The sequence below is a fragment of the Lepisma saccharinum genome, chromosome 1 (genome assembly GCF_977018435.1).
Source record: "Lepisma saccharinum chromosome 1, izLepSacc3.1, whole genome shotgun sequence".
Taxonomy (NCBI): domain Eukaryota; kingdom Metazoa; phylum Arthropoda; class Insecta; order Zygentoma; family Lepismatidae; genus Lepisma; species Lepisma saccharinum.
The window spans coordinates 105,597,258-105,619,643 of record NC_139229.1 but is presented as its reverse complement, the minus strand read 5'-3'; the positions used below and the strand labels follow the sequence as shown (position 1 = coordinate 105,619,643).

The window sequence follows — 22,386 nt, the reverse complement described above, 5'->3', positions numbered from 1 at the left end:
TGCAATAGAGCAAAATGGCATTCCCGCTGTATGTGGAAAGATGGTAAACAAATAAACATTAGAATCCTACGTTTATTATTTTTTGCTTATAACCCGTGGTGTGACAGCCCATTGTCGCCGAGGCCTTTCTACCGATTGCCGGCCTCACTCTCACCTGTCAGGCCTCTCCGATGGCGTAGGTACCGCCGTCACCTTGTAATCAAGCGGTCCCGGGTTCGATACCCGGTGGAGGGACATGGTACAGTGTTCGGATCCCACTTTAAACTCTAGGTCTCGATTACCCTCTCTGTGCATAAAGTGAACTTAAAACAACAATCAATCAACCTACGTTTATTATTGTACTTGGTTTTTCCTACGTTTACAATCTTTATGATTAGTTACAAAAATAAAAATGTGAAAAACATGTATGCTAAGAAGTGTATTGAAAACTTTCATTTTCGCATATTTTTCCAGTTATTAAAAAAAGTAAAGATACAAAAATAAGTTTGTAAAGAAACAAATTGTCAAGCACAATTTTGGAGTTTTTATTGTAAATCCTCAGTGTTTCTAGTGAGTTGGATGTGCTTGCATAGCCTGACAGTTTCTTGATTGATTGTGCACTTGAAACTTTGAAGCGGAGATTCGGCTCCATATTTAGTCTTAATTTTATTTCATAACATATGAAACAAAGATAGGAGTGTCAGTGGCAGAATCAGCCTCATTTTCCTGTTGAGTGTTAAAACCATGATGTCTGAAACAACGAAGTCTGCTATACACACCTTGCAGCAAAAATGTTGCCGTGTGGGTATTCTCGACATTTCTCTTCCTAAATTAGCTGATCGCATACCCCCTTCAAGTCGTCTATGTACCCCTTGGGGTACACGTACCACACTTTAAGAACCACTGCTCTAGAAGGAATTCGAAGCATGTGTAATGTTTCAGACTTCGGAATATCATAGCGGTTTTTCGAAATTTATTATACAGTATACATTTCTAAAATGCCTTGTGCTGTCGGCCGAAAGTCCAGCCGTCCGCAGCTGACGTGGAGGGAAGAACCTCGTGGAAATCCTTCACCATGGCTTTAAGCAACGAGATTGGTAGCACTTTTCTCTTCCTCAGAGCTTTTCGGAATGTAGGGGGACATAGGCTACCATGTGGAAGTTATGGAATGAACGCGTGGTGAAGTGAATGTTGTCCCTCTTGTTTGTGTTGTGAATTTGCCAAAACGAGCATGGGTGTTTTTTAGTTGTGTAAAAGAAACTGTGAGCAAGTATTTTATTATATAAATAAAGAATTTTGAAATGAGGAATAAGGCCATCGAGGAGGAAGTTGAAGTTTTTTACTCCACTTTATCCACATTAGGCTCATCGGCACCAGACCTACAGTTTAAAGTGGGATTCGAACCACTATGTATCGAACCCGGGACTCGTTGATTACAAGGCGAACAGCGTTACCACTACGCCATCGGGGAAGCTCCGGAGGGAGTGGGGGATATATTTTGATGTAATTTCCCGTCGGCCTGCGTTTTGTCGACTGGAATGTATGTGCTGCATGTATTAAAGTATAGTTTGCCTCCTTAAACAGAGCACGCTTCGCTAGTGAGTAATTGAAGGATTAGCTGGAAGAAGGGGGTAACTCAGAAAACTTTCGAGGTAATCAACGAAACTATCAGGACCCTGCATCTCTTGCTGGAACACGACAATATTCATGTATATTGTAGTCAATATACGCGAATGTTCCCATATTCCAGCAAGAGATGCAGGGTGGAGAATGGAGATAGCTTTCGTTGATTACCCCCAAAGAAAGATTTCTGAGTTAACGCCCTTCTTCCCGCTGACCCTTCAATTGTAACGATATTTCGTAACTTTGCGTAACCTTAATAATTCAGAACCGGATAATTTACTTGAATTATTGAAGTTTTTCAGTTTCCCTGGCTTTACATGGGTGGATTTTAATAGTAATAAGATTTTTGAAATTTTATACTGGCGTTTCGACGTTGTTTGATGTATATTCGTCTTTTGTTGCAACTAATTCTGATTTCAATGTCTTTGCTTCGTATTTCAACCCAATTTTTATACCGAATCTTTGTCCAATAACAAGGAACTGCTGAAACATCGTCAAACACAAAAATGTGGTCCTTGTTAAGCTTTAAACGCCGGGCTAGTCCATTTTTAGACTAAGCAGCGTTGTCGCGTTGTATGCTACTTTTTTTAACATACTGTGGCTCAGATAATGTTCGGAAATACATGTTTTGATGCTACATGAACCTTGAAGTATGTTATTAGTAGGGAACGGATTTCTATATATTGCCGGACCCCATGGCCGAGTGGTTACACATCGCGCTGCGACGCTAGGGGTCCCGGGTTCGAATCCCGCTCGTGCATGGTTGTTTGTAAATATCCATTTCATCCTCATCCCATGGAAGGCAATGGCAAACCACCATGGGTTCACCTTGCCTAACGACTTTCCGGTCAAAAGACCTGCCTTCCGGCAGACAACTCATCATCATATATATATATATATATTGCTGCGTCCTAGATGTATGCTATTTAGAGATCTTTTCGTTTCATGTACACAGAACTCCTCTACTGAACTTCTACAGGACCTAAAAATGCCTAAATGAACTATAAATTCCTATAAATGCCTAAAAGCCCTATTGACTTTAAAAACTCCTTTTAAACCATTCGCTCAACTTTAAAAATAACTTTTATTAAGAACGACCGACCCTTCGTTTCCACCACAAAGGTTTGAAACCCTAGAACTTTGAGACCTTGAATGAATCCGAGCTGCAAAAGAAGCAATGCAACAGCAAGGGTATCAGCGTCTGTGCAAATGTTCGACATCTTCCAGCTTGCTTCACGAAATTGGAAAAATGTGCAGTGAACTGACTGGATGAGGAGGCATTCTCCGTTGTTAAACGCTGTACTTCCCAGGCAATTCAAGAGACCGTAGGTGAAGCATACCAAACAAATATGCGGACTGCTTTGGGACGGAATCCTAGTTACAAAATGATTCAGTTAAAACACGGCCAACATTATTCCCGGCCTCCAATTTATGTACAGATAGACTTATCGGGACTTGACCTAGTTCAAAGTGGGTTCCGAACCACTATGTGCCTCCAACGGATATCAAACCTACGACCTACAAGGCGACGTTACCAATACGCCTCAGGGAGCCATAAACCTGCCGTGGGATGACGTTTGCACCAATAACTTCCTACGGCGTCGAGAGAAGGTTCTCCATGGACACTTCTGGGTTGTAAGGATCACATTGAAAGTTAAATGGCATTGTTCGAATCCAGAAGTGTCCGTGACTGTACAAGCGCCCACTCACGGATGACTGGAAGATCTTCACTACGGAGAACATTGGAAAGCATATGGTGGTGCAGTACTTCAAAATATGATAAATTGTATATTTTTATAATCAAAAGATAGTAACTTTTGTATGCATAAAATTATTATTAAATAATAATTATGCCTATTAATTTATTATAAGTACCTAAAAATCCGTTCCCTAGTCATTAGTAGAGCCCGGAAGTTCAGGTATTTATTTTGGTTAAAATAGGCAAGCAAGAAGGCATTTATTGTGTGGAAAATAGGAGTGAGATTTCAGAAAAATCTTATTTTGTGTGAAATAACATATCCACTTCTGGGTGCAACACATTTACTACTTCTGTGATTCTGTGCATCGTGTGGTAATATGAAGCATGTTCTGGAAGAAACTTTTAATGCTGAGGCAGCCTTCATGTAATGAGATGCATTACTGATTAAAAGTAACACATCATCGTGACGTACGCCTTCTGGCCAGAGCAGAAGAAGGGAATTTGAGAATAACTGATTTATCGATGAACCATTGTTTCTCTAGTTGTTCCGAGGTGAGAAGAAATGATGATGACTCACCGCATGTTGGTCCCATTGTTCCAATGATGACGTTGGCTAAGTAGAAAAAAATAGCGTCCCATAGAGTCTATAGAAATCCAGATGTTCTTTCCACCAACTTCAGCACGAATTCTTTGCAGAGCTCGGCCCCCGTGGCGGAGTGGTTAGCATATCGCGCTACGACGCCAGAGGTCCCGGGTTCGAATCCCGGCCTAGGCATGGATGTTTGTAAGTGTCCATTCATCATTTCATCCCCATCTTCGCTAATTAGCCAAAACTGGCACAAAAAGCTAAGTAAAATAAAGCAAATCAATCAATCTTTGCAGACCTGTCTCGTAGTCGACACTAAAATATAGATTCCGATGGCACCACTTCTTTAGTGTATTTCTCCAGGAATGTCCCCAGTGACTTGTTTTGCAGTTTCCAGAAAGGTATTCCTGCTTCCATGAAAGCTTTGCAGATTTCAAGAGAAAATTGAGATTGCCTGCTGCGTGAAGTGGTCACTGTTGGAATGAGGGTAATCTATCTTCTGTTCTATTATTTTAGCAACCGCAGATTTCTTTTCGCTGGGATATAAAATGTTTTTCTCATAGTTGAAGGAGAAGAATAGCACCGTCTGTCGAAAATGTGTGTTCGCCAAATTCTCGCACATAACAGTGTAACTTGGCACACTACATTTCGGCATGATGACAACACACGTCTAAAGTGCAGTGCCTAACTAAAGATGGAGTCCTTGGAAATAGAAACCAGGCACCGGTCCTAGGTTTCTATGCCCCGTCGTTGTGGGTCAACAACTTGTTGGACTTGTCACTGAAGCTGGACGTGATGAGGTCACTCTGCAGCTGGTTATCAGCTGTCAATCATGTACGTTAACCCAAAGACCATCCTAACTGTTCATGAATCACTCTCTTCTCACACATTTCTCCTTCAGTGTTGAAAGATTGGCAATTCTAATAATACTTAAATAAGAGGAATTTTCTACATAATAAATGTATGCAGTACAAAAAGTGGCCGCGGTGGCTCAGTTGATAACGCGTCTGACTACTATGCTAAAGGTCCCGTGTTTCGATCCGGCCGGTTCAAATCCAGGAACTTTTCTAACGTTGGAAGCGGCCCCGGCGCCCACCCAGCGTCGAACAACATGGGTACCTGGGGGGGGGGGGGGTAAAGGCGATCAGGGGCGTGGTGCTGATCACATCTCCCCCACTCACGACCGGACCAAGAAAGTGTGGGGCGTTCCCCCCAACCCCTATACGCCTTCATGGCGTGGTGCTAAGCACAGCGGAACACTTTACCTTTTTTATGTACAGTACATCAGGAACAATTTTATCAATAAATGCAGAAAAAGAAAAAATACATTTTGCCAAACTTCCGGTCTTTTATTTGTTAATGAACTGTAATTTGATTCAGACTATATTTAAGAGGGGAGGGAGTCCTAGATAGGATGTGTACTTTTTGTGATTTTTAATGGATTTTCAGAACATTCCTTTCAGTTCTTCAGTTGCTTCCTAGTGTTCCTTTATTGTTTGCTAACTAAAGCTTGTCTTTCCAATTCTCGCAAGGGTGCTAATGGAACGGGGAGTGAGTCATGTTTCTGCCATTACTATAGGGAAGTCAGCAAAGTCATATGTTTACATAGGCGCCGATTGAAAGCAGATCGAAGGAAGAACAAAGAAGGATTTTACAGTTGCACTCTTGTCCTTTGTTTGAGGTCACGGATTTGTTGCTTTACTTTGGGACACATTTTTTTCCTTCTGAAATTATCAAGTGCACGTAACGTTTTGAACCCTCAGTCGCGGCGTTTCCTAGGTAAGGGCCAGCCGAATTTGAAATTTCGAAAAAATATTTTTTTAAAACTTTATTTTTCTGTGCTCAGGGACGTAGCTAGGTTGATCAGTTTGGGGGGGCCCAAAACTTAAGATTTTTCTATCAGACCTTTAAAAACTAACAGACTATTAATAGCCTATACCATATAGGCCTACATATAAGTACATATAAGTACAGTATGTGTGTGTGTGCCTTATATATACGTATATATATATATATATACATATATATATATATATATATATATATATATATATATAGCCTATTTGGAAGAGAACATTATTTTCTCCTGTAGCCCCCAAAATTTACGAATATAGACTCGCGAAATCCACGTTCATTATTCGGGAATCTAAATGCAGAATGAACTTATTAACTTAATGGCATCTAGACAGTCTTTAAAAATCCAGTATGACAACGGTGCGAAAATGAAATGTTTGTGTAATGAGTTCAAGATAAGCGTTCCATGTATATTGTTTATACCAGAATCGAATCCGGCGTCCTTTAGTGCAAGGCGACACGGTTAACCACTATTCTATGGGACATGCCCGAGTCTTTTGTGGCGTCGTAGTGTATACTTTGGAGAACGATGACACTGTATAAAAATTTTTATGCACACATCTAATTTCTTAAAAGTTATCTTATTTTTCTCTGAATATATGATGGCAATAGAAATAACAAAATTCCCGCGTGCTAAAGTTATTGCGCTCTCGTCTTTGGTAACACAGGTTCAAGGTTCGATCCCTGGTAGGAACTCCAAAATTTCTGTGATGGCCAAACATCGTGAGGACAATTGGGAAGCTAGTTGAAATCAATGTGTAAGCGAATTCCACTCTCAAAACTAGATGGGACTCGATATGATGACCACGCGTCACCGAATGGAAAAACACTTAGGAGGCTTTGTCCTTCAAAATTAATTTTACTGAATAATTGTAGTTTCCTTTAGAGGACCTAAACATGGCTTTTTTGCGCAGTACAATGTTGTTTTCTTTCACCCTACTTTTATAGTTTTTCATTCAAAGGAATCCACTCCCGAAGCATGAGCATGACGCGTTACGAAACCACAGGTCCTTGTTTCGGACCTTGGACAGGTGTGGTTGCAACATGTCTCTCGCATCGCTATTCCTTCCGATCATCATTCAATCTCATCGTCGCATTTAACCCAAGAGGTAGAAAAGCGGCGTAAAATAACGAAATAGAAATGATTGATTGACTTGGTTCATTTTACTTCACTTTTCTGACACTTTTTGGCTAATCGTGAAGATGAGAATGAGTTAAGATTAAATTGATGAAAGGACCATCACAAAGAAGACACATGCCCAGGCCGGGATTCGAACCCGGGACACACTGCTTCGTAGCGTAACCTGCTAACCACTCCACCACGGAGTTATCGGCCCAAATAGAAATGAAAATTAGAAAATGCCGTCTTGAATTTGCAGGAACCGAGTTCATCACGAAGCAAAAGATTTTCGCTCCCACTAGAGGTAAATAACAGGAAATGCTTGATAAGTATTGTGGCACTCCATATTTCATGATATTATTATGTAAGTAACAATTATTTGTTATATAACTTCGGATTAATTCTATTTGTATGTGTAGTCAACTTTCCCGCCTAAGCAGCAGCCACAGCGTCTGCATTTGCGGGTGGAGGCCAGGGTTGTTAATTGTCCAGGAATTGTAAATAAATTCAATTCCCGTCCAGGAGAGAAAATCAGCAAGCCTAAATGAGTTCTAGGCCTCAATTCGGTCCAAGAACTTGTTTTCCGTATGAATTTAAATACGGTGCAGGAAATCTTTTTGCGGTTGAATTTTAATACGGTCTAGGAACCTTATTTGGGGCTGAATTTAAACACTGTCCAGGAAACTTTTTTTCCGGATCAATTAAAATTCGGTGCAGGAATATTTTTCCGGATCAATTTAAATACGATCCAGTAACCTTTTCTTAATGAAACAATACCCTACTTGGACCGAATTTAAATTGTGCGAGAAAAATGGTTCCGGTCCTGCAACGGAACCCAATAAAATCTATTACAACTTATGGCTTCCTGGACCTTTGACAACCCTGGTCTAAATTAAGAAAAGTCACAAAAAGTCATAAAAATATGCAGAATTTTTAAACGTAATATTTCTAGAGCATACACACTACTATAAAAAGTTTACTTCATACCTCGTTTCCTTCCATAAATGAAACGTGACTTATTCTTCATCACATGTGAGATCAACCGCCCTGGGAGTCAAACCCCTGCTCCTGTGTTGTAGTCGGACACCAATTTAGAACGTCAATATGTTGGACATTTGGTCGATCATTTTTTTCGGGAGGACAACAATCTGGCAGCTTCACACTCGAGATTTCACGTCGCCGGCCCCGTGGCGTAGTGGTTAGCACATCGTGCTACGATGCCAGGTGTTCCGGGTTCGAATCCCGGACTGAGCATGGGTGTTTGTGAGTGTCCATTGATCAATTTCATCATATCGTCACTAATCCCCATCTTCGCAATGAGCCAAATGAAGCAGAAAAGCGAAGTAAAATGAACCAAATCAATCCAAATTTCACTCGCAATGTATGAAAACGAGAGCACAAGCACTCCGTGATCCTACCGGAATCTCGCGTTTACAGAAGCTAACTATGGAACCACTTCTCGGATGAAACTGTACTTCGAACTATCTGACAATCATCAATTGTCTACCAATCAACACAGTAGGGCGATGTTTCTTGAAAATTCGTGGAAAGTTACCAAGGGAGTCGGTACAATACAAAGGCTTATTATGGTTCATTGCAGGTTATGAGCACAAGGGTTGAGTGTGGGAACCTGAGGGAACCGCGACATTTTTGTCATTCATCTCCCGCCAGAAAAGGGACAAACAATAGAATTTTGTCTCTTGCAAATTGAAAAGCATATGTCCATCTTGAACCATAAAGTAATTAACCCAGAAATGTCCTAGCTACCTGCAGCTAAATCTTCTTGTTTGTGCCCAGCCGATAAACAGAGCCAGATGAAGAGAAGATTTTGTGGGAGGGGGTGACCTGGCTTAGGCCTCTGGTGTGCATGAAGGGAAAGTATGTTTTCAAAAGGTCCCCGACTTCCCAGAAACGGAAGGCCCATAAAATCACCGCATTTCCTACCAACACATCTGTTTGTGTTCAACCAAATTGTATGTCACAGTAGGATCCGAGCGCTTCGAGTTTTGTCGGTTGCGGTACTTCTTGAGTCGGTTTTCAACATGGAGCCAATCGCCAAGTTCGTTCCACCTATGAATCGGTTCTTCAGCCTGAGTGGCAAAATACATGTTGTACGGAGGAAAGTTGCACCGGAAAATTACATTCTTAAATACGATGAAACCTGTAAAACATCCAAAGATATTTATTCGGCTGTGGTCCCTCTGACAAAACATCAATGTTCTCAAAATTCTTCGAACGGACTGTGTAAAACATTGCAATACTACAAAAACTGAACCTGCTCTGCAACACAAGGAAAATGTCTCATTAAGCAATCAATGTGCCTTTGCCAAGTTGGTAAGTTTAGTATGGCACTTTCTTTTAAATAATGCTGATGGAATAAATCAATAAAGTTTGTTAAATTACAACGACTCCTTACCACAAGAATATAATTATTCTTTACGAATATCCCCTATAACGGTTAGGGGTTCGACGTGCTGACCCCACGTCATCCCATTACTGGTTAAAGATCTCCACACCTCTAGGTAGGATTGTGGGAGGGACTGCCAGTCGGGAGATAGGCCAAAGCCCTTCCAGGGCTGTCGAACCACGGGTTATTATTTGTTTATAGATGCTTAAATATATGTGCAACCTCACATGTCTTTCCAGTGACTTATTGCAAGGGTTGGGTATTGTACTTGACTCAATGAAATAAACTTACTGTGTGAGGCAGATTCATACGAACAAAAATAGCCACAATAATAATAATAATTTACTTCAAAATGACAAAAATGTATTTACTTGTTCATGTTTAATTTTTTTATTCTTCGAAACGTTTGTTAAGGAGTTGAGTTGAGTTGGTGTTTTAAATCCACTTTATACACAGTAAGGCTAATCGGGACTGGACCTACAGTTTGAAGTAATATCCGGATCACTATGTGCCTCCACCCATGTATCGAACCCGGGACCCCTCGATTACAAGGGAATGACGATATCACTGCGCCATCGCCTGTGGCCGAATGGTTAGCACATCGCGCTGCGACGCCAAGGGTCCCGGGTTCGAATCCCGCTCGGGCTTGGTTGTTTGTGAATGTCCATTCATCAAATTTATCATTTCATCACTCATCCCCATTTTCGCAAATTAGCCAAGAGGCACAAAACGCGAAGTAAAATAAACTAAATCAATCAATTAATTAAGGAGGATTCTCAAAATTGGTCTTCACGAAATCGAGAAAAATATGCGACTCAAGAAATCGTACAGTTTGTGAAGATAATTACTTTTAACATGTTGCGTGTTTTAGACTGTTTCAATAGTAGAATAGTTATTTGATGCGAATACTACTTACCCGAAGATATGATAATCTACATAGGCATCCTGCCATCATTATGGTACTTATTTTAGCTTGTATTTCGCTCTGATTCGGGACCACTTGTAACTGTTTGCATGCATGTGCTTTACAGCTGCCAGGCGGTTGTTCTTCAATCTGGTCAAAAACTACTCAAGCTCGAAACATTGTTTGGACGCAACGACAACATCCAACGCCCAACCCTGCCTGTTGTTGAGGGGTGGAAAGACCGCCCCTTCAAAATTCAGAGAAACATCGAAGTTCTAGGTTCCTACACTGACATCCACTATAGCTAGAACCAGGAAAACGAGAAAGAAATGTAATGTTTGGGGTTCGTGCCACTCAAATTGAAGAACAGTGTTTCAAACTGAAAGCAAAATGTACTGAAACACTATTTTGCAATATTTGTAAAATTTTTAGCAAATGTAGAACAGTTTGCCGGGGCCACGTGAACTTTTCGGGGGGCCCGTGCCCCCTCGTGCCCCTCCCTAACGACGTCCCTGTCTGTGCTTGATAAAGAATAATGTTTTTTCGGCCATAGGCTTATCTATTCTGAATAAAACGTGGTAGGATTTGTAACTCAAGCATTCGAAGATTCCGAGATGTTAATTTTAATTGTAACATTACGGAATTTTATATTTCCCATTGAAACTCGGTCGGCGTTAGCACAAATACCAGGAAAAACAGCCTGGACGTTTAAGGGTCAAAGACCTTGCCACACACACACGCACAAAAATAAAGCTACTTCGCCATTAGCTGCTACGATCCCAGTACTTGCTCCCTGCCGATCTCCGTGGCGGAGTGGTTAGCACAGCGCGCTACGACACCAGGGCTCCTGGGTTCGAAGTCCGGCATGTGTGTTCTTTGTGAGTGTCCCTTCATCATCAGTCATTCTCATAGCCGCGATTAGCCAAAAGTGGTAGAAAACCGACGTAAAAGAACGAGATCAATTAATCTTAACCTGCTCCCTGTGCATTAGTTTCTGTTGCTCTAGTCGCAATTCGGAGGACGTACGTGAAACGAAAGATCTCCGTTCCTGAACCTTCCCTGAAATGTGCGACTCTATCTTTCAAGGAAGCATATTTTCTTTCATTGTAGTAAACAACCAGTGCCCACAAGACTTGTTTTAGAAATTCCAATTTTTAAAAGTTTCACATGCGGCTTAAATGCATTTCAGAATTTTATTGCATAAACAAGTGTGTAATCTGTCAGTTTAGAACATATGAATCCGTCGTTTTGGAGATAAGTATAAGGGGCTCGGGTTCGATATCCTGTGGAGGCACGTACTGGTTTTCTGATTACATTTTAAACCGTAGGTCCAGTTACGATTAGCCTACCTGTGCATAAAAGTGGAATTCAAAGAACTCAAATTCATGCGGCTTTGGTTTCGTTTTCAAAAAACTCAATCCTGCAGTAACCTAAACCTTCTCAAATTACTGAGAGACTTTGGCAAGTATGGATTAATAAAAGCATTCCCACTCAGCATTAGTTTTTGCTTGCTACTTCCTTACAAACCGGATGTTTGAACCGTGAGATTTTTTACACTAGTGCTTTTGCTGATAATGCATGCATGTTATCTCCAGTTGCTTCATGCTCCTTTTTTTTCGTGTAGCACAAGAAAATCGTCATGTTTGATTTTCTGTAAACTGTACCTGCCGTCAACTTTCTGCCTATGCTGACATTTTTTTTCTGGTTTACTTTTATGTTTAGGTATTCGAGGGTCAAGTAGTGACTTTGCACTGGGCGCAAACTTTTGTTGTATAACGAAATTGACGAACGTAATTAATTTCTACTTATACTTGTGGCTTAAAAAATATATTATCCTTATTTAGCCGAAGAAAAATTGAATAGGTATCTTAGTACTTTGTACGTAGGGGGCGGATTTTTGTATGTTTGCATGTTGTTTTTTTCCTTGAGGTAAGTTAATATGCTTTTAACGGATTTATTTATTTCGTAAGTTGTATGTACCTTTTAATGCATATTATTGCATGTATTGGAAGTTATTTTCATGCAATCGTTTATTTCAATTTGCCTCTTCAATTTTTAGTCCTCTGTGTCAGGAGTAACCTCTATCACCCTAGTTGGTTCAAGTACATCCGGTAACTGGAAACAACTGTTGCTGCAAATATCAAGAAAACCACTCTCGCAACAATCACCGACATAAAAAATGAACGAGTCACAGTTCCAGACCTCGTTGACAGCAGCAGGGTGTCATTTTTGGTGGTTAACTTTGAATACCTTATCTTCGCGCCTATACATGAGTTTGGGGGGTGGGGGCGCGTTTCCCCTTCTCATTGCAAATTTTCATCCCTTGGAGGATGCTATGCTCCCAAAGAATTTATGGCAACCGCCCTTCCCGACCTGGAAATATTTGAAATACTACACCGGTGTGTTGTGGGTATCTATCCAATTTTATTACAAATTTTGCATGTAAGGGAGGGTATTTTTACTATTCAGTTGTTAATAGTAAAAATACAAATAATAGAAATCAATAGTTTTCACCATTCATATTGAACAATTAATATTATCGAACGGTCTATACGTTGGAATTGTTTCAAATTTTTGGATTTTTTTTGTCAATGGCATGCCTCCTGGGAGATAGGAGGGTATTGGTGCTGTCATGACGCATACTATACGAGCATACATACACACACAGATTATATCATAATATACCATGTTTTAAGCTCCCTTTTAAAATTTATAGTGCATATAAATCCGCTCCCTAGGCACCTTTTGCTCACATATGCTAATTTTTGATGGGTGTAAAGTCCACTTTATGAACAGACAGGCTAATCGAGACTGCACCTACAGTTTAAAGTGGGACCCGAACCACTATAAGAAGGTATATTATGCCTTAACGGGGTATCGGACCCAGTACCCTTTGACGACAAGATATCACTTTTGGAGGGAGTGCGTCATTGGATTTAGGAAGTGGGGGCAAGTCATCAAATCATCTTTCATTCTCCTCAGGCTCGGTGCGTTCAGTGTAAAGAAAATTACGCTGGTCGCTCTATAGATCAAACACGGTGCGGCGCCTTAGTCTGGCCTTCCTTGACTGCCATATATATATCTGTTCCGCTTTCCAATAGATCAGACACAGGCGCCGCACGACAAACAATGGCGAGCAGACACAAAGAGACAAATTTGGATGACTGCTCACTTTGGTCGCGAAATGAGTCTGGCGCGGGTGCGGGGTCAAGGGTGGGACTGGCCGTCAAAATGTAATAACAAATTTCGTGATAAATATAAAATGGAAGTGCATAGACACTTGGTGGGAAAGTTCCTTGTTTAAATACCGTAATAGCAACGTGAATATCAAAATACATTTCTATTTCAAGATGTCCATCCATATCAGAGAGTCTGGAGGCTACCTTGTAGTCAGTTTTCATGGTCTTTCAATACGCTCTGGATGATATTCATTCATTCAGTTTTCGCAATCAATCAATAACAATAAGCAGCTTTCGCACCACGCTGCACCTTGTCTGATCTTTTTGACGACCAAGCTTTGCTTACAAAGCATGTTCTCTAAAGCCGGAAACTACGAGCGTCACGTAACGTCCAAATTGACTTTTTTTTTCTGTGTCTACTATAGTTTTTACTTAGCAGGCTCGTCTTTTGTAGGTACACAGCGAACCACCCTTGCCAGCAGTCTCATGTTAGGATAATTACACGTTCTTTCAGAACTTGTTAGCATACGGTTTATAACTTTTTTATGCCACCTGTAAGAATGATGTCAATGTAAGCAAATACACGTGCCTTGTGAGAAATCTCATTGGTTGTTCGAATAGCAGCTGGGCAGAAATCTTGCACGTGTAAATATAGTCCAAGTGTTCACTGGTGCGCGCAAGGGGGGGGGGGCTGAAGGAGCTACAGAGCCCCAAAATTTTCAGATGAAAGCAGTAAAGAACCCGTAAAATCACCCCCGATTACCATTTTTATCTTTGAACAACTTTTAAAAATGAGGTTAAAATGGTAAGTACTAAATATTTTATTGTGTCTCCCCCTCTCTAGAACGCATCTGTGTGATATTCACAGTTACAATTCCACCCCCTCCGAAAAAGAATCCTGCGTACGCTAGTGCATGTGTTAAAGCCACATCACTCAACTAGCTGCTGCAGTAGTCTCGATAATCCGAGGCAAAAATATAAAAAAATAACCTTCGAAAGGTAGTGGGTTAGTCGTATAAGAGCAGCGAGCCTCGTCAATCATGTGCTAACACACAAGCTCGTGACGGAATACACATATTTATCTAACATTTCCCGCACCTCAGATGCTGGATATCCAATTTTCCCCATACTGTGTTTTTTGTTACATTGTAATAATTATTGACCCTTTAATTGCGCAGTACAAAATTAACGTCAGAAACTTGCACGTTCTTAGCTTGGGTATGAGTGTAAAATAATACTGGGATGTGGAATAATACTTAAGGTTTGAAGTTAGGACTTATGATAGTGTCGCCAACATATCTACTTAACCTTAGTTTGACTTGCGCATTCTCCTTATGACGGAAGTTCAATTGAAATGTTTATATTAGTTATCTGAATTATAGGACCTATTCCTCCCTGGGTTATTTCTCGGCTCTGCCCTCCCCGACGACATAGCGGTAATGTCGTCGCCTTGTAATTAAGGGTCCCGGGTTCGATACCCGGTAGAGGCACATTGCACCGCTTAAACTGTAGGTCCAGTCTCGATTAGCCTATCTGTACATAAAGTGAACTTAACAAACAAACATTCTACTGTATTTGGAAGTTGTGAGATCTTTATTGTGAGCTGTACAGCTACGTCCAATATTTTTACGGGCAAGCTAACACCGAAACCAACAAATGGGAAAGCATTTCGTTCTTACAATGGATGAATAATAGTCGAATGTGGAACGCTCAATTTTCCCTTATACTTGTCTTTTTGAATTGAGAACATTGTGTTTTGTAAGGAAGAGGCGAGTTTTTCTCGATCTTTTCCCTTTTTTGTTTAAAGAAATAACGAAAAGTAGTTTTTATAAAAATGCCAGTACTCTTTACTCTACAGGTCTTCATCGTCCGACAACAAATTGTCAACCTGATCTACTCGTTCGCTTGAAAAAATATATTCATAAACAGCTGCTTTTTCGAAAACTGGTTGTCTCGTTCGATTTCATTGATTAAATTCTCGCAAGTCTCGATGAAATGTCTTATGACTGGTTACTACGGAATTGTGTTGAATATTCCACATTGTAGTGATCTAGCGAGTTCAGGTCCTGGCGACACCGCCACCCTTTGAATACTTTCGGGTTTTATGTCAAGATCGTCTTCACACAGCAACTGCCACGATTTTGGTGCTTTGGGGCTTGAGCAACAGGTATGGAACAAAGATTTTTCATGCTTCTTAAGAATGTCTAGTTTTTCCTACGTGTTTTCTGGTGTAGCCTTCATCCTTCTGATACGAACCGACAATCATTGTGTATTGTTGAGAACTTGAGATGAAGTGGCGTTCGAACAGATTCCGTTCTGGTGGACGAATAATTTATCTTCTTTCTTCTCCCCTGTCTTTATCTTTTTTCTTCGTATCTTCTCTTGCTATGTTTCCTCATTTCTTCCCCCCCCCCTCCGTCAGTTTTTCTCTTAGTTTCCCCTCTCTTCCTCTGTTTCCCCATTTCCCTCTGTTTTCTCTTTTCCTCTCTTTTCCCCGTCGTTTCTCTCTTTTCTTTCGTTTATCATTTCCTGTTTCTCTTTTTCTGTCTCCCTTCCGTTTCCTCATTTCCTCTCTCTCTCTTGCTGTTTTCTCTCTTCCTCTGTATCCTCCTTTGTTTCCTCCTCATCCCCAGATTCTGTGTGTCTGGGATTCTTGATCTATTAAGAAGATTCTGAAAATCTTCGTGGGCTAATTGCGAGGGCAGATGGATGGGCAAAAGCAACTTTATGGTGGGCTGGAACCCGCCTTTGAGGGAGCTCCAAAGTGCCAATGCCCCTGTAGAATGACGAAACGTAAAGATTGATGTGTAATAGTTGTCAATATGGAATGTCAGTATGTGCACATTACCGTTAGACTTTCTTTGAGACGTTTCGTTTCTACAATGTCGTAGATCAACTTCTTGAAGGTTTCAAAACTATAATTAGTTAAAGCAATGTCCTCGAATGCTTGCTAAACTTCGTGCATCTTATACACGAAGGAGGTTGACCTCGATTCGAATTTTACGTCACGCCAGAAGAACGAAATATGTGAATCCACAGGTGATCGATCGGACTCTGAAACTTGTTATTGAGTTATCGGGAAGGTTCGTCTTGGATCACCCGTACTGGGTGGGTTATTTTCCATGGTGTTTTTGCGCATTCCACAGAAATTACAAGGAAACTAATTTAAGCGAAGGTGTCCACTGAAACCTGTTACCAAACTAACCTTTAAACACATACCGGCTATCCAGTTTTCATTAAAAAAAAAAAAAAATAGCATTTCATTGTTACACCACAACGAAGTTCGAGGAACAGACCACATTGGCGTATAATTTCCTGGAAAGAAAAGTTGTTTTCGACCTAAGTGTCTGAATTTGATCCAAATTGCAATGCAAAAACTCTGTGTATAACTACAACTCTCTTCAAGTTTGTACTGTATTTCAACACTAGGAGCTGCTGTTGAAATCCGGACCGGGGGGATACGGGGTGACTTGTACTCACAACGAACAAGAAACTTGTTTGTATGTTTTAATGCAATAGTGTTTCCATCTTGCCTCCCACTTGAAAATTATACGAAATCTGCGCCATAAAAAGAGATACAATTTATGGCAACGCTTTAAGATGTCAACTGGCACGCGCTGTAGCTGTGGTTTTTGCGGGAACAGGTTAGGAACGTTTGAGCCTGGCAAGAGCTGTTGTTCTGGGTATGATAGAAATTGCATTTGCAATGATAGAAATTATGACCCCTTTTCTGCACATAGAAAATTCCGAGCTCAACTTATTGTTGTTACCCTCATCAACACTCCCACACTTGAACGACAAAACAGCCCCCACTGGGATGGAATTTCCTTTTTCCAGCAAACTTCTCCCCGCTTGCCAGCTGATCCCAGCGCGCAGTCACGACTTCAAAGAGCTTGAACTTCGGCAGTGTTGCCAAGCCCTAAGATTCGTGTGTTACTACTATGTAAGAAGAGCCGCTTTCCAAATTTTTTCGAACATAGTTTGCCACGAAAGTCAAGCATCATTGACGACAAGGCGCCATGAGATGTATGTGTTGTGTTTTCTGGAAACAGGGCGAAGAACATGATACTTATTTTTTTCTTTCTGTAGCGAACACAATTCCCAAGACATTGCGAAACTTACTCGGACATTATTCAATTAAGAATTTCGTGGAAGTTTGTCACCAGACTACTTGTTAGCTCAAGTAATATAAACTATACATATCCCTTGTTTTAAGCTTGTCGCCTTTACCTCAATTACAGCAATAATATATGAAATACAAACTGGCTTCTTGCATAATGATGGCGTAGTGGTAAAGCTGACACCTTGCAAGGAGTTCCGGGTTCGATTCGCGATGAAAGTACATTTGACAGTGGTTCAGATAACATTTTAAACTGTTGTCCCGATCAGGTTATCCGAGTATAAAGTGAACTTAAACTTCTGACTTGCTTTTCTGAAGATCAACAATTTGTCTCGGTGTTCTATTGAGTAAAAAAAAAAAAAAGTTTTCGGCGTACGCCAACATGATGCTATTCTCCACCTGTTTTGACCAAACCGTCGACATCCTAAAACAAATTTGAACAATGCCCATGCCCTTACCTCGAATCTAAAACTTTCGTGCTCAATAGAATAGTGATCATCATAGCAAGCTACCGAAGCAGGGATCACGGGTACGAATACTTTATAAAAGAGAGCATGTACAATGAGCGGGTGATTTTTTTTAAAATGTAGTTCTTAGAGTGCTGTTGGATCAATAATGAACATACTAAATTGTTAACCCATTGGTAGAAATATGCAGCTAGAAATAAGTATGAACGTACAGTTGGTGGTGAAATGACGATCCTGCGAGGTGAATCAGTGTGACGTTCATATCTTGGTAATCGTTAGAGACTGTACATTAAAAGTACTCGATTTGGAGCCAGGTTTCCCTTCTTATAGCTAAAAATTGGTATATTTCACAATTTTAAGAGCTACACAAACAACTCATTTATCCGAATGTGATGGGATCGCACTCGTACAAAGTCGTGAATTTAGTATATTGCGTGTTCCTTGTGAATTGCACATTTTTACGTATTTTATGCGAAAACAACACGGAAATAATAAATTTTCTACTTTCTAGCACAATTAATAATGCTGACATATACATGGCAGGTTGTTATTCCTTTACTATTTTCCAACACTTTTTATATCAAAGGATGACGACCCTAAGGAGAGGTTGGTGGGGGTCATACCTCCCTCCCCTTTGGCCTAGCATTCCAAAATAAAAGAACGTCAGAGGTAGGAAAAGATGGCAAAATGAGGACTGACTACTAAGAAAAGTATACTTAACTCCCCCCACCCCAAAAGAAACCCTTCCTACCCCCCTGTAAGAGTGCTACTGTGCTTTTGACCGAGCGCGAAAGGACCAAATGTGGCCCCAAAAAAGCAAGTTGGAAACCATGGCACCATAGTGAATTCTGCCGCTGGCTGGCTTGGAATGTTTTGTTCAGGATGCAGGAGGCTTGTCAACCCCAGTTCTGTCCTTGGAAAATGTTGCTTTGATTGTAGTACGTTGCCCCTCACGGCGAAGAAGACCCAGTGCAGCGATTGGTGGGGCAGTTCGTTGTCGGGTTCTCATTGGCGCCCGTGCCGTCGGAGGAGGTGTGTTGCACGAGAGGCGCGCACATTTGTGATGTTTGGAGGGAAGCCTTCCTTCTTTAGTGAGCGTTTGTGTACGTGAAGTTGAAGACTGAGATCTTTGGCCGTGCGCCAAATTTCATTTGGTGCGAGCTTGGTTGCAGGGTCCGAATTAGGACCCCACAAGGAAGACATGTATTGGGATAGATGTTCAGACCATTGTGACCTTTCCCTCTCATGCTCTAGGTAATCAGATATTGCAAGTAAATTCCCTGGAATATGGCTGTTCAAGAAAACGTATTCTTGTGGACGGGGGTTTGTCCAGAATTTTCCATTTGGGGATGCAAGGTCATTTTTTAGGGGGTTGTAAAGGTAAATTTAGTGCGAAATTATCATATATCGAGCCATTGTGTAAATTTTAGGGGGGGTATTGGGGGTGAGTGAATGGATGAATCACTGCATATGAGTAACAAAGGTCGAAAATATGCACGTACGATTACAATTAATAAGTAATATTACTTCCAACTTGCAGTAATTTATACAGGAATTAGGAAGTGTTAACTAACTCATCAACCAGATTTTATGACAGGAAGAGCCACTTTTCCCATATTGCAAAGTCAAGATTATTACTATAGTAAGAAATATTCTGTTTAGTGTAACAAAATATTCTATGTACAAGCAAAATCTATTCTTTGAGATTTTTTTAGTTATGTTCTTTTATGCATCACGTTAAATATATTACAATTAAAAATAAAATAATTAGGCCAGGTTTGATTCTATTTTGCATTATAAATAATAACAGGAAGGTGAAATGTGACATTTGATGATACTGAATATAGGAAAGTAGTTGTAGGGTCATGAATTTGTAACATAAATGTAATAATATTAATATGGTAGTAATAAATCACTTTTCCATTGGTGGGAAATTTCAGTAGCTTCTCTTAAGCAAAAAGTACATTATCCCTCCAGTGCTAAAATTAGCATGAATGAGGGGGAATTCATCCTTTTCCCCCCTTTCAGGTACCATCTTGCCCTTATATAAAACAGCTATATGTAAATTTACCTTATTCATATGTAACTCTCTTATGTAGTTAGGAGAAACTTTTTTTTTTTAATCCTTAAATAAGTTGTAATGTTGCACTCTAAGATTGAGAGGTTAGACATTTAGGAAAATTACAATTATAATATGCAAATATTTATAATTTTAAGTTTGATTTGATTTCTTATTTATCATCGCTTTTCTGCCACTATTGGCTAATCACATTGATGAGGATGAGGAATTATATGATGAAATTGATGAAGGGACACTCACAAGGAACACCCATGCCCAGCCCCGAATTCAAACCTAGGACTCCTGGCTTTGTAGCATGCTGTGCTTACCATTGTGGCATGATGGTCGTCATTATAATGTTAGGATTTTTGACACATTTATAAATTGAAATGTGATTTTGCCATGTGCATAATCAATCAATTCAGTGTAAGCTCAAAGAAATATATAAATAAAACAAGTAGGCTGGCTATACCATAATAAAATTCTTAACATATGAACTGCTTGTGCACTATTTTATATGTGAATTAACCTTAGGAAGCTGCAATAAATTTGATTCAAATTACAAGTGAACTTCTGGATTTTCTGTATTAAAATATATCTGTGGGACAGCTATTGGAGAATTAATTTACAAAGTAAAATTTAATTGAAACATAAATAAACATTATGTTTGATTCCCCACTTTCTAAAACATACATTGTATATTTTAATGATTTAAACATTATAGTAGGTGTAATTAGGGTTCCAACTCTGAGCTGAACAATTCCGGAGCAAGGACAACCCCTTCCCAAATCTTAGGATTATTAAAAAAAAAGTCCGAATGCATTTTTAAGCTATTTTAAAAATCTGATACTGATACTTACAAAAAATGCAGGGACAGCGATGCTTCAGTTGCATGTTGCATCACTTGTACTGGATGTGGCAGAGGCAGCCATCACAGCTGATACTTTAAACCTGTATTTATCTTGAGATTTGGCTCTTTTCACTAAGTCAGACCTACCCTTCACATAATCGTAGAACTCCATGCAGGTCATGTTGTAGTTTATTTTTACCTGTATTTCACCTTTTAGTTGATTCTCACTTAATCTGTTTTTCGTGTCTGTATACATATAGCCCATTACACTAAACACTCACTCACAAAATGAATTTCCAACAGGCACTGACAACACAAATGATACTAATTTTAGAAGTTCTTTGCATTCTGGAGCTTTTTCAAAGAAAGATATCCACTTTTCTTCCACGGTTTCATTATTGAGGGACTTATTATATTTCTCAGAACACAAAAATCTTCGTACAGCTGATCTAAATTTATGATGATCTGCAGGCAGTTAATCAACTTCTCAAATTCTTCCCATGTGGGTGGGTTGCGTAAGGACAAAACAGCCATTTTCTTAAAAATTGAATCTTCAAAATTATACCACTTTGAAATGTACATTAGCGCTTTTTCAAAAAAAGCATTTGCACTTGTTTCGAACTACTTTTTGTCTTCATTTTTCATATTATTTAACATTATTTTTGCTTCACTGCCATAAAATTTATCATTTTGTTTGCATTGAAGCTCAGATTTCACTTGACTCATTGGACATAAAAGACTTGTTTTCTAAATGCTGAATGCTGGTGTTGAATAATTTAAGCACATTATGGATAAACCATAATGTACACAAATGAATGGAATCATCATCCTCACTTCCACCGAATACTGTCCACAGCATGTTACTGCACTCTCCTCTCCCTTGGGATAAAAAGTAAGACTTAAGATCTTTCCAGTTTAACAGAAGGCGTTCAATAGCAGGATACAATGAAAGCTAACATGTAGGCACGTGTCTTAGAACTGTTTTATATTCTACATCAACAAAGTCAAATAATTGTTTTAGCTCCTAGTTTCGTTTGGCAGATGTGGAAAATTCATTGTACACTTTAATGACAGATGCTTCGATATAAATGTACCTAAATGCTTTTACGACAGACTTCACGCAATTATTTAAAATGTGGCACTTGCAGTTTGCTTGTATAATGTTTTTGTTATGTAACAGTAACTTCTGATAAACTGAAACTGTTTCCCATAATTTTCAGAGGCATTGTCAACCGCATATGCAGAAATATGGGTTATATCCAAGTCATTTTTGTTTAGAATGGTTGTGATGCAATTACAAGTAGCTTCACTACTTTCATTTGACTCTTGGTAAAAATCTAGAACCCCATGATTCACCCCAGTTTTTGGATTGAAATATTGAACAGTTAGAGGAAAGAATTTTTTATTTCCTACATTTGAGGCATCCAAACTAATGCTAAAATAACCGTTCTCGGTTTTTAAATTTTGAATGAGACATTCTTGAGAATGGGGCCCCAAAACATTCTCAATAATGCTTGCACTTTTAGTTCGACCACAAGA

General features: G+C 39.8%; 1 protein-coding gene across 2 annotated transcripts in view; it reads left to right on the top strand.

Moving 5' to 3' along the window:
• The window catches only part of LOC145999033 (M-phase inducer phosphatase-like), a 73,416-nt gene that overhangs the window by 30,374 nt on the left and 20,656 nt on the right, over positions 1 to 22,386 (top strand). The window contains exon 1 of one of the 2 annotated variants that reach the window (XM_083135964.1): positions 19,011 to 19,192. The exons of the other annotated variant lie outside the window; for it this stretch is intronic. Within the exon in view, the coding sequence (XP_082992090.1) occupies positions 19,140 to 19,192 (53 nt within the window). The 5' untranslated portion in view covers positions 19,011 to 19,139. Of the gene's footprint in view, positions 1 to 19,010; positions 19,193 to 22,386 lie in introns of those variants that run through there. 2 annotated transcript variants of the gene reach the window in all.